Source organism: Leucopleurus acutus (assembly GCF_964270905.1).
Source record: "Leucopleurus acutus genome assembly, chromosome: 15".
Lineage (NCBI taxonomy): Eukaryota > Metazoa > Chordata > Mammalia > Artiodactyla > Delphinidae > Leucopleurus > Leucopleurus acutus.
Genome location: NC_139157.1, coordinates 31,344,493 through 31,358,970, shown reverse-complemented (window position 1 = coordinate 31,358,970; position 14,478 = coordinate 31,344,493). Strand labels below are relative to the sequence as shown.

General features: G+C 40.4%; 1 protein-coding gene across 4 annotated transcripts in view; it reads left to right on the top strand.

Annotated features, from left to right (window-relative positions):
- The window catches only part of AKAP7 (A-kinase anchoring protein 7), a 153,590-nt gene that overhangs the window by 62,844 nt on the left and 76,268 nt on the right, over window positions 1-14,478 (top strand). For all 4 annotated transcript variants that reach the window (XM_082856007.1, XM_082856008.1, XM_082856006.1 and 1 more), the window contains exon 6: window positions 12,638-12,750. In XM_082856007.1, coding sequence (XP_082712133.1) covers window positions 12,638-12,750 — 113 coding nt within the window. The remainder of the gene's footprint in view (window positions 1-12,637; window positions 12,751-14,478) is intronic.

Sequence of the window (14,478 nt, the reverse complement as noted above, 5' to 3'; positions counted from 1 at the left end):
CGGGTCTTGTTTTAGTATCCATTCAACCAGTCTATGTCTTTTGGTTGGAGCATTTAATCCATTTACATTTAAGGTAGTTATTGATATGTGTGTTCCTATTACCATTTTCTTAATTGTTTTGGGTTTGTTATTGTAGGTCTTTTCCTTCTCTTGTGTTTCCTGCCTAGAGAAGTTCCTTTAGGAGTTGTTGTAAAGTTGATTTGGTGGCGCTGAATTCTCTTAGCTTTTGCTCATCTGTAAAGGTTTTAATTTCTCCATCGAATCTGAATGAGATCCTTGCTGAGTAGAGTAATCTTGGTTGTAGGTTTTTCCCTTTCATCACTTTAAATTTGTCCTGCCAGTCCCTTCTGGCTTGCAGAGTTTCTGCTGAAAGATCAGCTGTTAACCTCATGGGGATTCCCTTGTACGTCATTTGTTGCTTTTCCTTTGCTGCTTTTAATATTTTTTCTTTGTATTTAATTTTTGATAGTTGATTAATATGTGTCTTGGCATGTTTCTCCTTGAATTTATCCTGTATGGGACTCTCTGTGCTTCCTGGACTTGATTGACTATTTCCTTTCCCATATTAGGGAAGTTTTCAACTACAGTCTCTTTAAATATTTTCTCAGTCCCTTTTTTTTCTCTTCTTCTGGGACCCCTATTATTCGAATGTTGGTATGTTTAATGTTGTCCCTGAGGTCTCTGAAACTGTCGTCAATTCTTTTCATTTTTTTTTTTTTCTTTATTCTGCTGTGCAGTGGTTATTTTCAGTATTTTATCCTCCAGGTCACTTATCCATTCTTCTGCCTCAGTTATTCTGCTATTGATGCCTTCTAGAGAGTTTTAAATTTCATTTATTGTGTTGTTCATCATTGTTTGTTTGCTCTTCTTCTAGGTCCTTGTTAAACGTTTCGTGTATTTCCTCCATTCTGTTTTTAAGATTTTGGATCATCTTTGCTATCATTACTCTGAATTCTTTTTCAGGTAGACTATTTCCTCTTCATTTGTTTGGTCTGATGAGATTTACCTTGCTCCTTCATCCGTTGTGTATTTCTCTTTCTTCTCATTTTGCTTAGCTTACTGTGTTTGGTGTCTCCTTTCTGCAGGTTGCAGGTTCGTAGTTCCCTTTGTTTTTGGTGTCTGTCCCCAGTGGGTAAGTTTGTTTCAGTGGGTTGTGTAGGCTTCCTGGTGGAGGGGACTGGTGCCTGTGTTCTGGTGGATGAGGCTGGATCTTGTCTTTCTGGAGGGAAGGACCATGTCCGGTGTTGTGTTTTGGGGTGTCTGTGAACTTATTATGATTTTAGGCAGCCTCTCTGCTAATGGGTGGCATTGTGTTCCTGTCTTGCTAGTTGTTTGGCATAGAATGTCCAGCACTGTAGCTTGCTGGTCGTTGAGTGGAGCTGGGTCTTAGCATTGAGATGGAGATCTCTGGGAGAGCTTTCGCTGTTTGATATTACATGGGGCCAGGAGGTCTCTGGTGGACCAATGTCCTGAACTCTTCTCTCCCACCTCGGAGACTCAGGCCTAACCCTCTGCTGGAGTACCAAGACTCTGTCAGCCACCCAGAAAAGCTAGAACATGCTGAGGTTGTATAGAATATTCCTTGCAGCTCCTTTCTTTTGGAAGCCTTTTGATCTGCACTCTGCTTCTCCCTCCTTCTCTACTGTCTTCTTACAAATAACCTGGACTTTCCACCAGGGATGTTGAAGAGAAGACACATGGATCTACGCAGATCTCAGCAACCTCAACACATGATTTTCTTACTTTCCTTGGCTGAGAAATTTCATCTTTTCACTTCAGGGAAGCACTTTACGCCTTCTCTTTGGCGTATCTGAATTGCCAGTGTCACTCCTCTGGCACTTTGAGGCCATTATTAAGTAAAATCAGGGTCACTTGAACATAAGCACTGCAGTATCGCGAGGTGTGAAGTGACAAACCTGTGTTCTTTTTTTAACAGTATTATTTATTATAACGTATGTGTGATATACAGTCTACATAAAGAAGAATATTTGGTACAGAATAAATGCCCAGTTAAGAAATGTTAGCTACCATTATCGTTGTCATGAAACAGTCTCTGAAAGCATTACTTTTACTGGTTGTATAATATTCTGTTGCATTATAATTTATTTTACTATTCCCCTCTTGTTAGATTTTTTTTAATTGAGCTATAATTGATTTATAACATTGTATTTGTTTCTGGTGTTCAGCATAATGATTTGCTATTTGTATATACTGCAAAATGATCACCACAATAAATCTAGTTAACATCCGTCAGCACACATAGTTATAAAATTTTTTTTCTTGTGATGAGAATGTTTAAGATTTACTCTTTTAACAGCCTTCAGATATGCAAGACAGTATTATTAAGTATGGGCAGCGTGGTGTACATTACATCCCCAGGACTTATTTTTTTAATAAGTGGCTGTTTGCATCTTTTGACCTCCTTCACCCATCTTGCCACTCCCACCAGATCCTGTGTTCATAATCACTATGCTGGTCTGTTACACTGTACATGAACAACGGGACTGCTAACCAGTGTCCGGGAGCACCCCCTCTACCCTCCAGCCTAAGCTGAAGCCCGGCTCCAGTCCGAGATCGTAGCTTCCTCGCTGTACCAAATGCCTCACACCATGGGACCCAGAAATGTCACCCACTTTCTCTTAGTTCTTTCTTGCTTTGGCCCTGTTTTGCCTTCACACAAAAGCCTTTTTTTATTGGTGGTTCATGGTGTCAGGTTTTGTTACCCTCTACCTCTCCTTTCTGCTGTTGTCTGAATGTTTCCTCTTGGGCATTGAGGGCTTTGTTCGCTCTCTTGCTGCAGCACTGTGAGCACAGCCATCCAACCATCCTGGCTCACAGTGAGCTGTGGGGTCAGTCAGAGCTGATTGCCGGCCTGCTCCCTGACCCACAACACAGCCTGTGACCAGCTGAGTGACTTTAAGCAATCTATCTAATTCCTTACTTAATTTCCTTATTTGTAAAACAAGCATAATAGAAACTATTCTCAAAACAAAATGAGATAATATACATGAAGTGCTTTGGTATAGTGTTTGGCACATGTACAGTGTTAAATAGATGATAGCTATTATCATTAATAATAATAATAATAATAATAATAATAATAATTACCCCCCGACTGCTACCATTACAACTGTTCCTTTTCTTGAAATCCCTTGACTTCTTTGACAGTAGCTTCCTATACTCCGCTCCAGCAGTTTGTAAGCATAGTGAAATCTTTGACTCTTCATCTGCCAGAATGACGCTGGGTATAGCTGGGTATAGCTGTCTATCACAACTTTCCAGACTCCTTGCTATGGCCCACGGTATCCTTGTGTTCTGGTCTCCTGCTGAGGTCTCCTGTCTTACCCTGCTTCTCTCTTCTCCCTCAGTATGCTCCAGTTACACTGCTTCTTTTCAGGTATGGGAAGGAATTGAATAAATACAAAAAATAAAAAGTTAAAAATAGATAAAATTGTATTACTTAGGATTATAAAAGTATTGTCTCTTTATTATTCATTTTGATGTTCTTTTATACAGCCAAGTCTCCCTGTGTTTAAAATATACATTAAGAAATTGTTCTTCAGACAATTTGCTTCTTTAAATATGAGGTGAATTATATTATTTAGGGAGCATTCGTAGATGACTTTTGAAGGATATCTGATGTATTTGCTATGTGCTTTTCTATTTAGCGCTTGAAAGAATGTCTTTGGTACTAGGAGGAATTGAACAATTTATTAAAATATTCATAAGTTTCTCTTCCAGAACATGAGTTAACATAGATGAAAAATGACATGTGGTTTTTACACTAGCAAGAATTTTTCTGATCTCAAGAATATTTCTATAACCATTACCCAGTATTCTGGCTAAGCAATAGATTATACTTATAGATTATATTAGGAATATAGAGTCAGTCCTAAGAAATAACTTTCCCAAATGAAGGTGACATTTGTCCCCCATATTTCTATGTAGCTAGAGAATATACTCTGCTGGAAAAACACAGTAATAAAAATGAAATGTGCTTTGTGACAAATTATTTAAACCGGTATTGTGGATAGATATCCATCATCAAAGAGTTCAGGCCTAGTGAATAATGAGAACTCTTGGATCAAAATTTGATGTAACTGAAGCCAATAAATCAGAAAATGTTGTTTCTTTAGAATCAATTTATAACAATATTGATATAGCAAATAAAATAATATGTAAAAACAAATGTAGATAGTAATGAACATTACAAATACCTACTATTTTGATTTCTGTTAACAAAGCTCCTTTCCTTATATCTCTTGTATTTTCTGATAATTCTGAACTTTGTCTTTCTCCTTCTTGGGCTAAATCTGTCCCATGAGACTATAAACTCCATAAAAGCAGGGACTGTTTGCTGTCTTCAGGACATATTGTACCTGGCACATAGGAGAACTGCTCAGTAAATAACTTAACAAATGAATTTTACCTTTGACACTTTCTAGCCATTTCTATTTTGAGGGTTGGTGTGAACACGTTGCTAAGTTGCCATCCGAAGCTCTTCTATGTGATAATTCTTCAAATACTTGAACACTTAGAAGATAAGCCCTAATCTCTTTAGTCAAATTTTAGGGATTTAGTAAGTTAGTCCATTATGGTATATGTTAAACCATCAGACGTTGCCAATATTTGACTGTTTTTGAGCAATAAAAGTGACAGTTTTATAATATTCAGCTTAATGTTTTGATATTAGGTGTGTTTAAAACAGTTGAGAATATGCCGAAATAAAGAAGTTTAAAGCTGGGTTATGATAGGGTAGTTGAGAAAAGATATACCTGTTTGTGATTATGTGAACTAAAAGGTGATTAGTTAATTGTAACAGTACAGGCAGACTTCATTTTATTGCTCTTTGCTTTATTGTGTTTGACAGATAACTGCTTTTTTTTTTTTTTTTTAACAAATTGAAGGTAACCCTATATAGAGCAAGTCTATCAGTGACATTTTTCTAACAACATTTGCTCACTTAGTGTCTCTATGTCACATTTTGGTAATTCTTGAAATATTTCAAACTTTTCTGTGATTATTATATTTGTTATGGTGATCTGTGGTCAGTGATTGGGGTGCCATGAACTGTGCACATATAAGACGGCCAACTTAATAAATGTGTGTCTTCCGACTGCTCCACTGACTGTCCGTTTCCCCATCTCTTGCCCACTCTTTGGGCCTCTCTATTCCTTGAGACACAATAATACTGAAGTTAGGCCAGTTAGTAACCCTACAACGGCCTCTAAGTGTTCAAGTGAAAGGAAGAGTTCATCAGTGCGGCAAACTTCACTGGTGTCTTATTTTAAGGAACTGCCGCAGCCTTCCCAGCCCTCAGCAGCCACCACCCTGATCAGTCAGCCGCCGTTGACATTGAGGCAAGACCCTCCACCGGCCAAAAAAAATCAGTATTCACTGAAGGCTCAGATGATGGTTAGAATGTTTTAGCAATAAAGTACATTGTTTTTTAGGTGTAATGCTATTAGTGCACATTGAGTATAGTGTAAATATGACTTTTTTATGTCCCCCCCAAATTTGTGTGACTTGCTTTATTGTGATATTCTGCTTTATTGTGGTGGTCTGGAGCTGAACCCTCCGAATCTCTGAGGCGTGACCGTAATTGGCACGAGTACAGTCTTCTTTAAACACGCATATGCTGGATTGTTGTCCTTTTGTTTAGGTTGCCTAGTATCTAAACTCTTCCGCACTCTCTCTCATGTCAGATATGTGCTTTCACAGACTTTTCTTTTTGGTGTTACGTGATCTTGCTTTGGCCCAGACTTTGAGTCAGAAGCTAGCAACCTGAGCATAAAAGGACTGTGCAGAATCCATTGTGGGGATAGGTTGTGTCATCAGTGTCTAAAGCAGGTGACAGTTCTTGCCCTTTGTGTGTGTGCATGGCTTCAGTAGTGCCGGCTGGGAGAGGTGGTGGCATCCCCAGACCTGTTATCCACTGTTGGATCCAATGTTGGGCGTCTTGGCTTCCTAGCCTTCCAGGCTGCAACTCTAGTCCTCTCAGTGTTATTATATAAATTCCTTTCCTGCTTAACTCAACCAAAGTGGTCATCTGTTGCTTACAACTAAGAACTAGTGTTTTTTTTTGGTATTTTAATGGTCTATTGCTTAACCTTTTTTATTACCATAGAAGAGAGAGGAAAAATCATGGTGGCAGTGACTCACAGTGAATGGTTTTAGGACATGCCCCAAATTTACAAACCGATCAAAACATCACATTTAGCACATACTAGCACTTGGTAGATATTACAGAAGTAAAATAACAAAGGGAGATTTTTGAAAATGTGGTGGGATAATATTTTGAGATACCAAGTTTTATCTGTGTGTTTCTTGTATTCGTTCTTTAATGCCTAGCCCCCCATCCAAGCAGTGGCACCTCATGCTCAGAAGAGAGAGAATACAGCAGAAAAAATAGAGAAAGGGCTTTGGGGTTTCAACAACAAAGGATAATGGTGTTTTTCCTGCCCTGATGCTAGGGAAGATTCCCTAGTTTGGGTGAAGGAGAGAGTCAGAGGCTAAGCTAGAGTGTGAATTCTTTTTTTTTTTGACGGTACGCAGGCCTTTCACTGATGTGGCCTCTCCCGTTGTGGAGCACAGGCTCCAGATGCGCAGGCTCAGCGGCCATGGCTCACGGGCCCAGCCGCTCCACGGCATGTGGGATCTTCCCGGACCGGGGCACGAACCCGTGTCCCCTGCATCAGTAGGCGGAGTCTCAACCACTGCGCCACCAGGGAAGCCCTAGAGTGTGAATTCTTGCCCCTCCATCATCCCCTGAATGAAGCAACAGAAACACCCTAAGTCTGAGAGCAGAAGTGACCTGTGCTCTGTTCCTGAGACGTGTCCGTAGAGGTAGCAAAGCCAGAGTGGCAGTGGAAATGAAGAGAGAGGATGGTCTTGTGTGATGGATGGCTGTACAGTATTCTCACCAGTTCCACCTTTGCCCTAGGGAGCTCTGCTTTTTCTGTGTGCTCAAGAGTAGTGGAAGGGGGCTTCCCTGGTAGCGCAGTGGTTAAGAACCTGCCTGCTAATGCAGAGGACATGGGTCCAAGCCCTGGTCTGGGAAGATCCCACATGCTGCAGAGCAACTAAACCTGTGTGCCACAACTACTGAGCCTGCGCGCTAGAGCCCGTGAGCCACAACTACTGAGCCCGTGTGCCGCAACTACTGGAGCCTGCACGCCTAGAGCCTGTGCTCTGCAACAAGAGAAGCCACCGCAATGAGAAGCCCACACACCACAATGAAGAGTAGCCCCCGCTCGCTGCAACTAGAGAGAGCCCGCACGCAGCAAGGAAGACCAAACACAGCCAATAAATAATAAATTAAAAAAAAAAAAAGGAGTAGTGGAAGGGTGGTAAGGGGCCTCAGCTCCATTGAGTTTATGAGTTTGTGAGCAATAGAATGAAATCTTGTGTACCTGCGAGGGCACAGAAATTACAGAGAGTCATTGTATAGGGGAACAAGGGAGGATACAACTTCAAAAGCCAAGTCTGGTACGTGTCTCAGGAGATGCCAGATGGTGACCCAAGACCCCAGTGCCCCCCTCCCCCATCTTAAACACTGTGACACTCCATTTAGCTGTCTTTCCTTCAAGTAATACATTTCCAGGGAAAGAGAAGAACACTTTCAATCTCCTGAGACTCAATTGCTTTCACCAGGAAGACATGTATATTTCAGTTGAAATATAGATGAGTAAAGAAAGTTACTATCATACATAAATTTCCCTTGCTTAAAACCCTCAGAATTTCCCACCAACCTTAGAATACAATCCAAAGCTTTTGCAGTGCCTCGTAAGGGCCCCTGCCCACTTCTCTAAACCCCTTTCCTACCTCTTCCCCGATCCCCCGCTCATCCTGTCCCGGTTATCCTACCCTTTTTACTGCTTTTGGACCTACTAACCACTTTTCACCATGGAAGCTGTTCCTTCTGCCATGAGCACCCTCACTCCAGATCCACACGTGATTCTCTTCTAGACCTCATCCAGGTGGCTTCTCAAATGTCTCATCTTTGGAACAGGATTCCCAGACCACCTTCTCTGAAATAACAACCCCTTCTCTTCCACATCACTTTGTATGCCCCTACTGCTTTATTTTTCTTTGTGTCACTTGTTGATACCCCGCATTGTGTATTTATTTGTTTGTGGCACCCAGTATAGTTGGATGCTCCCTGAGGGTTGGGGATTTATTTTATCCATTGTGTCCCCGGCACCCAGAACAGTACCTGGTGTATCTTTTATTTTTAAGGACACATTTCCTTGAAACATTAGGTAATATTTCACTAGGCTCATGGTTTTAATTGTTAGAAAAATTAGGACATACTTAACATTGAAGAGAATTAGCTGAACTTAAAAGGGACAGTTTCTCACTGAATATTTATTTATTTATTTATTTTTATATCTTTATTGGAGTATAATTGCTTCACAGTGTTGTGTTAGTTTCTGTTGTACAACAAAGTGAATCAGCTATAAATATACATTTATATATATATCCCCACATCGCCTCCCTCTTGAGCCTCCCTCCCACCCTCCCTATCCCACCCCTCTAGGTCGGCACAAAGCAGCGAGCCGATCTCCCTGTGCTATGCAGCAGCTTCCCACTAGCTATCTATTTTACATTTGGTAGTGTACATATGTCCATGTCACTCTCTCACTTTGTCCCAGCTTACCGTTCCCCGTTTGTGTTCTCAAGTCCCTTCTCCACGTCTGCGTCTTTATTCCTGCCCTGCCACTAGGTTCATCAGTGCCGTTTTTTTAGATTCCATATATGTGCGTTAGCATACGGTATTTGTTTTTCTCTTTCTGACTTACTTCACTCTGTATGACAGACTCTAGGTCCATCCACCTCATTACAAATAACTTAGTTTCATTCCTTTTTATGGCTGAATAATATTCCATTGTATATATGTGCCACCTCTTCTTTATCTATTCATCTTTTGATGGACATTTAGGTTGCTTCCATGTCCTGGCTATTGTAAATAGTGCTGCAGTGAACATTGTGGTACATGACTCTTTTTGAATTATGGTTTTCTCAGGGTATATGCCCAGGAGTGGGATTGCTGGGTCATATGGTAGTTCTATTTTTAGTTTATTAAGGAACCTCCATACCGTTCTCCATAGTGGCTGTATCAACTTACATTCCCACCAACAGTGCAGGAGGGTTCCCTTTTCTCCACACTCTCTCCAGCATTTATTGTTTGTAGATATTTTGATGATGGCCATTCTGACCAGTGTGAGGTGATACCTCATGGTGGTTTTGATTTGTATTTCTCTAATGATTCATCACTGAACATTTAGATTGAATGTGGGGACTTCCCTGGTGGTCCAGCTGTTAGAACTCTGCGCTCCCAATGCAGGGGGCCTGGGTTCGATCCCACATGCTGCAACTAAAGATCCTGAATGCCACAAGTAAGACCCAGCACAGCCAAATAAATAAATAAATAAATTTAAAAAATAGATTGAATATTGAGATTCAAAGATGTATTCTGTGTCCTATATTTTACCAGTTTCTATTTTGGTTTTCTTTTTTGGACATTATTGGTGGGATTATTGCTACTGAAGTGACCTTATATAAGTTTTTTGATCATTGCTTTTCAAACTTTCTTTTTGGTAAGGATTGGAATCCTTTAAAAAAATGAAATGGTACTCAGAAGCTCAGTGTGTAAAACAGGGGAACTTCTCAGACTGAAACCAGTGTGTGTCGGCATGGTGGAGGGCGGCAGAGTCCCCTGCCTTCCTCTTCCTCATTGAGTTGTTGAGGCAGCTTCTGTGCCCTTCCTTACCCCCAGGGTTCAAGCTGGGGTTTCAGCCAGCTTGAAGATGACAAGGGTAGAAGTTAGGGCACGTGGATCACAGTTCCTTCTTAACTGCTAACAAGGAGTGTGACCTTGAACATCTTATGTTTCAGTTTTCTTATCTTTAAAACTGACTTATGTATTAGCCCTGATTTTAAGGGAAAAAGACCAGATGAAAAGTTGTTTACCAAAGGTCTTTGAAAGGGATGGATTTTTCACATGTGTGGCAAAGGACTCTCTCCTATTTGTGCATTCTGCTATGATGCTTGTGCACTCGTAGCAATGTTATATTGCTAACGTATTGTCAGTTTGTTATTGTGCTTCTTATTTTTAAACCTTTTATTCAAAAGTAATACATGCTCATTGTAATCATTCAAACAATATAAATATGTATAAAGAAAACATTACTGTTCTCTTCTGCCTCTATTCAATCTCAACCTCCATTCTAAGGTATTCTATACTATTTTTCTATGCTAATAAAAACATAAATATTTAGCATTTATTTTCTTTCTTTCTCTCTCTTTTAAGCCATGAAATTATGTTATGGATATAGTAACCATGCAACTTGCCTGTTTTTGCTTAATAGATATCATGGATGTCTTTTCAGGTCAATAAATGTAGCTCTAATTCATTCTTTTCATTATGATAGTTCTTAGTATGGCCCTATGGTAATTTAACAACCATTTCTTTATTGATGAAGGTTATTTCCAGTTTGTGATAATTCAAACAATGCTAAGTATCTTCTATATAGAATCTTATGTATTGGTACTTTTATTTATTTTTGTGTATTTTCTTAATATTGGAATTACTGGTTCAAAATGCTTGTGTAGCTTAAATTTCAATAGTTAACTGCCCAGATTATTTTCCATTGTGGTTGTGGTATAGCTCTCATTCCCTAACAGCCATTAGTTCTTCAAGTATCTTCTCTTATCTCTTTCTCTCTTGCCTCTTTTTCAGGGACTCCACTTATACATATATTTGGCAACCTAAGTTGCCTCACAGCTTACTGATGTTCTGTTCCTTTTTTTTTTTTCCCTTATTTTTCTTCTCTGTTTTATTTTGGGTGGTTTTTATTGTTACGTCTTCAAGTTCACTAATTTTTTGTTCTGCAGTGTCTAATCTGTTCTTAATTCCATCCAGTTTATTTTTCTCAGACCTTGCAGTTTTAATCTCTATAAATTTAATTTGGGTCTTTTTTTTATAGTTTGCATGTCTGAACTTAACTTTCTGAACAGAGAGAATACAGTTATAATAACTACTTTGAAGCCCTTATCTGCTAATTCTAACATCTGTGTTAGTTCTGGGTCACTTTTAATGAATTAAGTTATCTTCTCATTGTGGCTCATATTTTCCTGTTTATATGCCTGGTCATTTTTTTTTTTTTTTTTTTTTTGTGGTACGTGGGCCTCTCACTGTTGTGGCCTCTCCCGTTGCGGAGCACAGGCTCCAGACGCGCAGGCTCAGCGGCCATGGCTCATGGGCCCAGCCGCTCCGAGGCATGTGGGATCCTCCCGGACTGGGGCACGAACCCGCGTCCCCTGCATCGACAGGCGGACTCTCAACCACTGAGCCACCAGGGAAGCCCCCTGGTCATTTCTGATTAGATATCAGGCATTATAAATTTTACCTTGTTGGGTGTTGGATAATTTGTTTTACTCTAATTATTCTTGGACTTGGTTCTGGGACATAATTAAATTACTTGGAAATAGGTTTTTCCTTTGGCGTCTTGCTTCTAAGATTTGTTAGGTGGGACTAGAGCAGTACCAGGCCATATCTAATTTTTCCTCTCCACTGAGGCAAGACCCTTAGATTACTCTGCCCAGTGTCCCATGAATCTTGAGGTTTTCCAGTCTGGCTGATGGGAAAAGAATTCCTAACCCTGGGTGACAGCTGGGCATGTTCTCTGTAATCCTTTGGAGTGTGTTTTCCAGCCTCTGGTAGTTTGCTCACACACATGCTGGTCAGTGGCTTAGCTGAATCCACTAGGGGGACCCTTTGCGGATCTCTGCAGTTTTCTCTCTGCAGGACTCATTTCTCTGGCACTCTGTCCCATGAGCTCCAGATGCCTTGGTCTTTTATACTCTCTGCTCTTTTTTCTGAACCTAGTGTGATGACTGGGCTCCATCTGGGTTTCTCTTCCTTGAGCAGAGACCTAGACACCCAGGGACATAAGCTGGACAATTGTAGGGCTTACCTTGTCTGTTTCTCATCTCTGAGGGATCACCGACCTTCATTGCCTGGTGTACAGTGTCTTGCAAACCATTGTTTCGTATACTTTGTCCTTTTTTTGGGTTGTTTTAGATGGGAGGGTAAATCCGATTTCTGTTATTCTATCTTGGTTAGAAGCAGAAGTTTTAGATATGAGGGTTTACAAATAAGCTAGTCCTTTTTTATACATATGGACACCACTGGGATATTGTGTGAAATCTGCATCATACCAGCCAAGAGCTATTTTATTTATTAAATGTTTCCTTGTCAAATTGTGGCTTTTGTGTGCTTTACCGAAAGTTTGACATCCCTGCAGATTTAACTGTCATGATGTGTTTGTTATCATACATGTTGTGTTTTTTCCTCTCTTAAAAAAAATCTCAAACTGGTTTATAATATTCCTTATAAGATAATTTGTTATCTTTTGAAATGCCATTTTTATGATTAAAGACTGCCATGTGTTATAGTAGCATTTTTTTTTAATTTTAATTTTATTGGAGAATAGTTGATTTACAATGTTGTGTTAGTTTCAGGTGTACAGCAAAGTGATTCAGTTATACATATACATGTATCCACTTTTTTAGATTCTTGTCTCATATGGTTATCATATGGTAACATTTTTGTGCTTCTTTTTATTTTCTTCAGATGCTGCAAAAAGGACATTTCAAGAAAAAGGTATCTTGGCAGGAGAAAGCAGAGCTTTTAAGCCTCATTTGACCTTCATGAAATTGTCCAAAGCACCATGGCTCCGGAAGAAGGTCAGTGGCCATTTTCCCTATAAGCCCTGTTTTTGTTAGCCACACCAGCCCTGAGCATGAGGGGCATTTGTAGTGCTTTTCGGCACCCCTGCCACTATTGCTCCTGGAATTCCAAGTCAGTCTGGTTCCAATTCCCAAGGATGCTGAGTTGTCTCAAGAGCCTCCATGGAGGCCATGGCAGCTGTCCCCTCCTTTGCCACCGTGCCTATTAGCCTCACACTCTATCACTTACCGTTGCTACATCTGTTGCTACATCTGCTTCATCCCTTGAAAAGCCTTGGGGGCGGTGCCAGAGTTGTATTTCGCTGCGTTCTTTGCTTCTGGTTGTTTGCAGCCTGCTGCGCTCAGAGCTTTCTCCACTGGCCTGCATACACTGATGCTGCTTCCTAAGGCTGGGTTCTTCAAGGTGGGACAAGCTCCGCCCCACCCCCCTTTTACATAGCTCTTTCAAGGTTTCCAAAAAGCCACCTTGCTCTTTCAGCAGTTGTCTCCACTGAGGGTGTGGAACAAGTGTTCCAGGAACTGGGTAAGAGGGTAACAGAAGGGCTCCCCACTCCCCAGCTCAGTACTTAAAAGTACTTCTCCCTGAGAACGGTCAGCAGTGCCACAGCCAGGGGACATGTCTTTTGACTTCCCCTATCTCAGGGTGACTTTCTGCCTTCCTAGGCCACTGCCTCCTCTCTCAGAGGTTGGAGTGACTTTGGACTTTTCTCTGGAGTCACGAGCAGTTCGCTTGGAATCCTAAGGGCACCCTTCCTTTTTTTTTCCCATTTCAGCCTAGGGAGGTTCTCATGCAAATTAAGACATCTGCTGACCTGCTCTGATGTACCAGAGTTTTGGAGATGGGCATGCAGATTAGTATTCGTTCCTGCTCTCCATGACTCTTTGCTGTAGTTAAGACTGATTTGCAGCTCTATAAATGAAGGTCATGTTTATTAGTAAGTAGATCTTTTTTCTGAATTCAACAGTTTGTATTTAATGTCTCTGTGCTCAGAAAGTCTTTTTGGTCCTGTAAAAACATGTGTTTGGGTGGTTGACCATCCTGTGGTTATGAGTTTTCTACAGACTACTGTAAAAAATCCCCCCCCCAATATCTTGCATGTTTTGTTTTTAATAGCTATGCCCAAATTAAATAATAACTATATTCCAGAATATTTAGGTAAAATCATTTGTATAAATCATAGATTTGGGAATTAGGAATGATAACAACTGACAAAACCTGTAGACTGACAGTTTACTTTTTTTTTTTTCCAGTTTACTTTTTTTACTCATTATCTTTCTTGTTTTGCTTTCAAATGGATTGTCCTCTTCCCAGTGGTATCAAACTTAATCACAGAATGACAAATCAGTGGTGAAGGTAATATCCACATTTCAAAATGTTTCTGTCTTTATAATATTAACTATGCAATGAGAGCACCCAAGGACGTTTATCAAAGGGATGTTTCAATTAACTCTAGAATTTGTATTTCAACGTTTCAGACTACGTGCATTTTAAATGATTTCTTGGCAGTTGATTTCACAGAATCTGCTCCTTTACTTTATAGAAAAGGGATCTGAGACTTAGAAGTTAAGTGACTGAAATGAGATCACATCGTCGTCAGTTGCAAAGCCCTGTCCAGAATCCCTCTTACCTCATTCTCAGTCTCATCTTCTTCCCTCCCACTTGCCAAGTCCTGTCCATCCAGTTTCATTTCTCTATGTGGGGAGCTCCTTGGTCCGAATCCTACT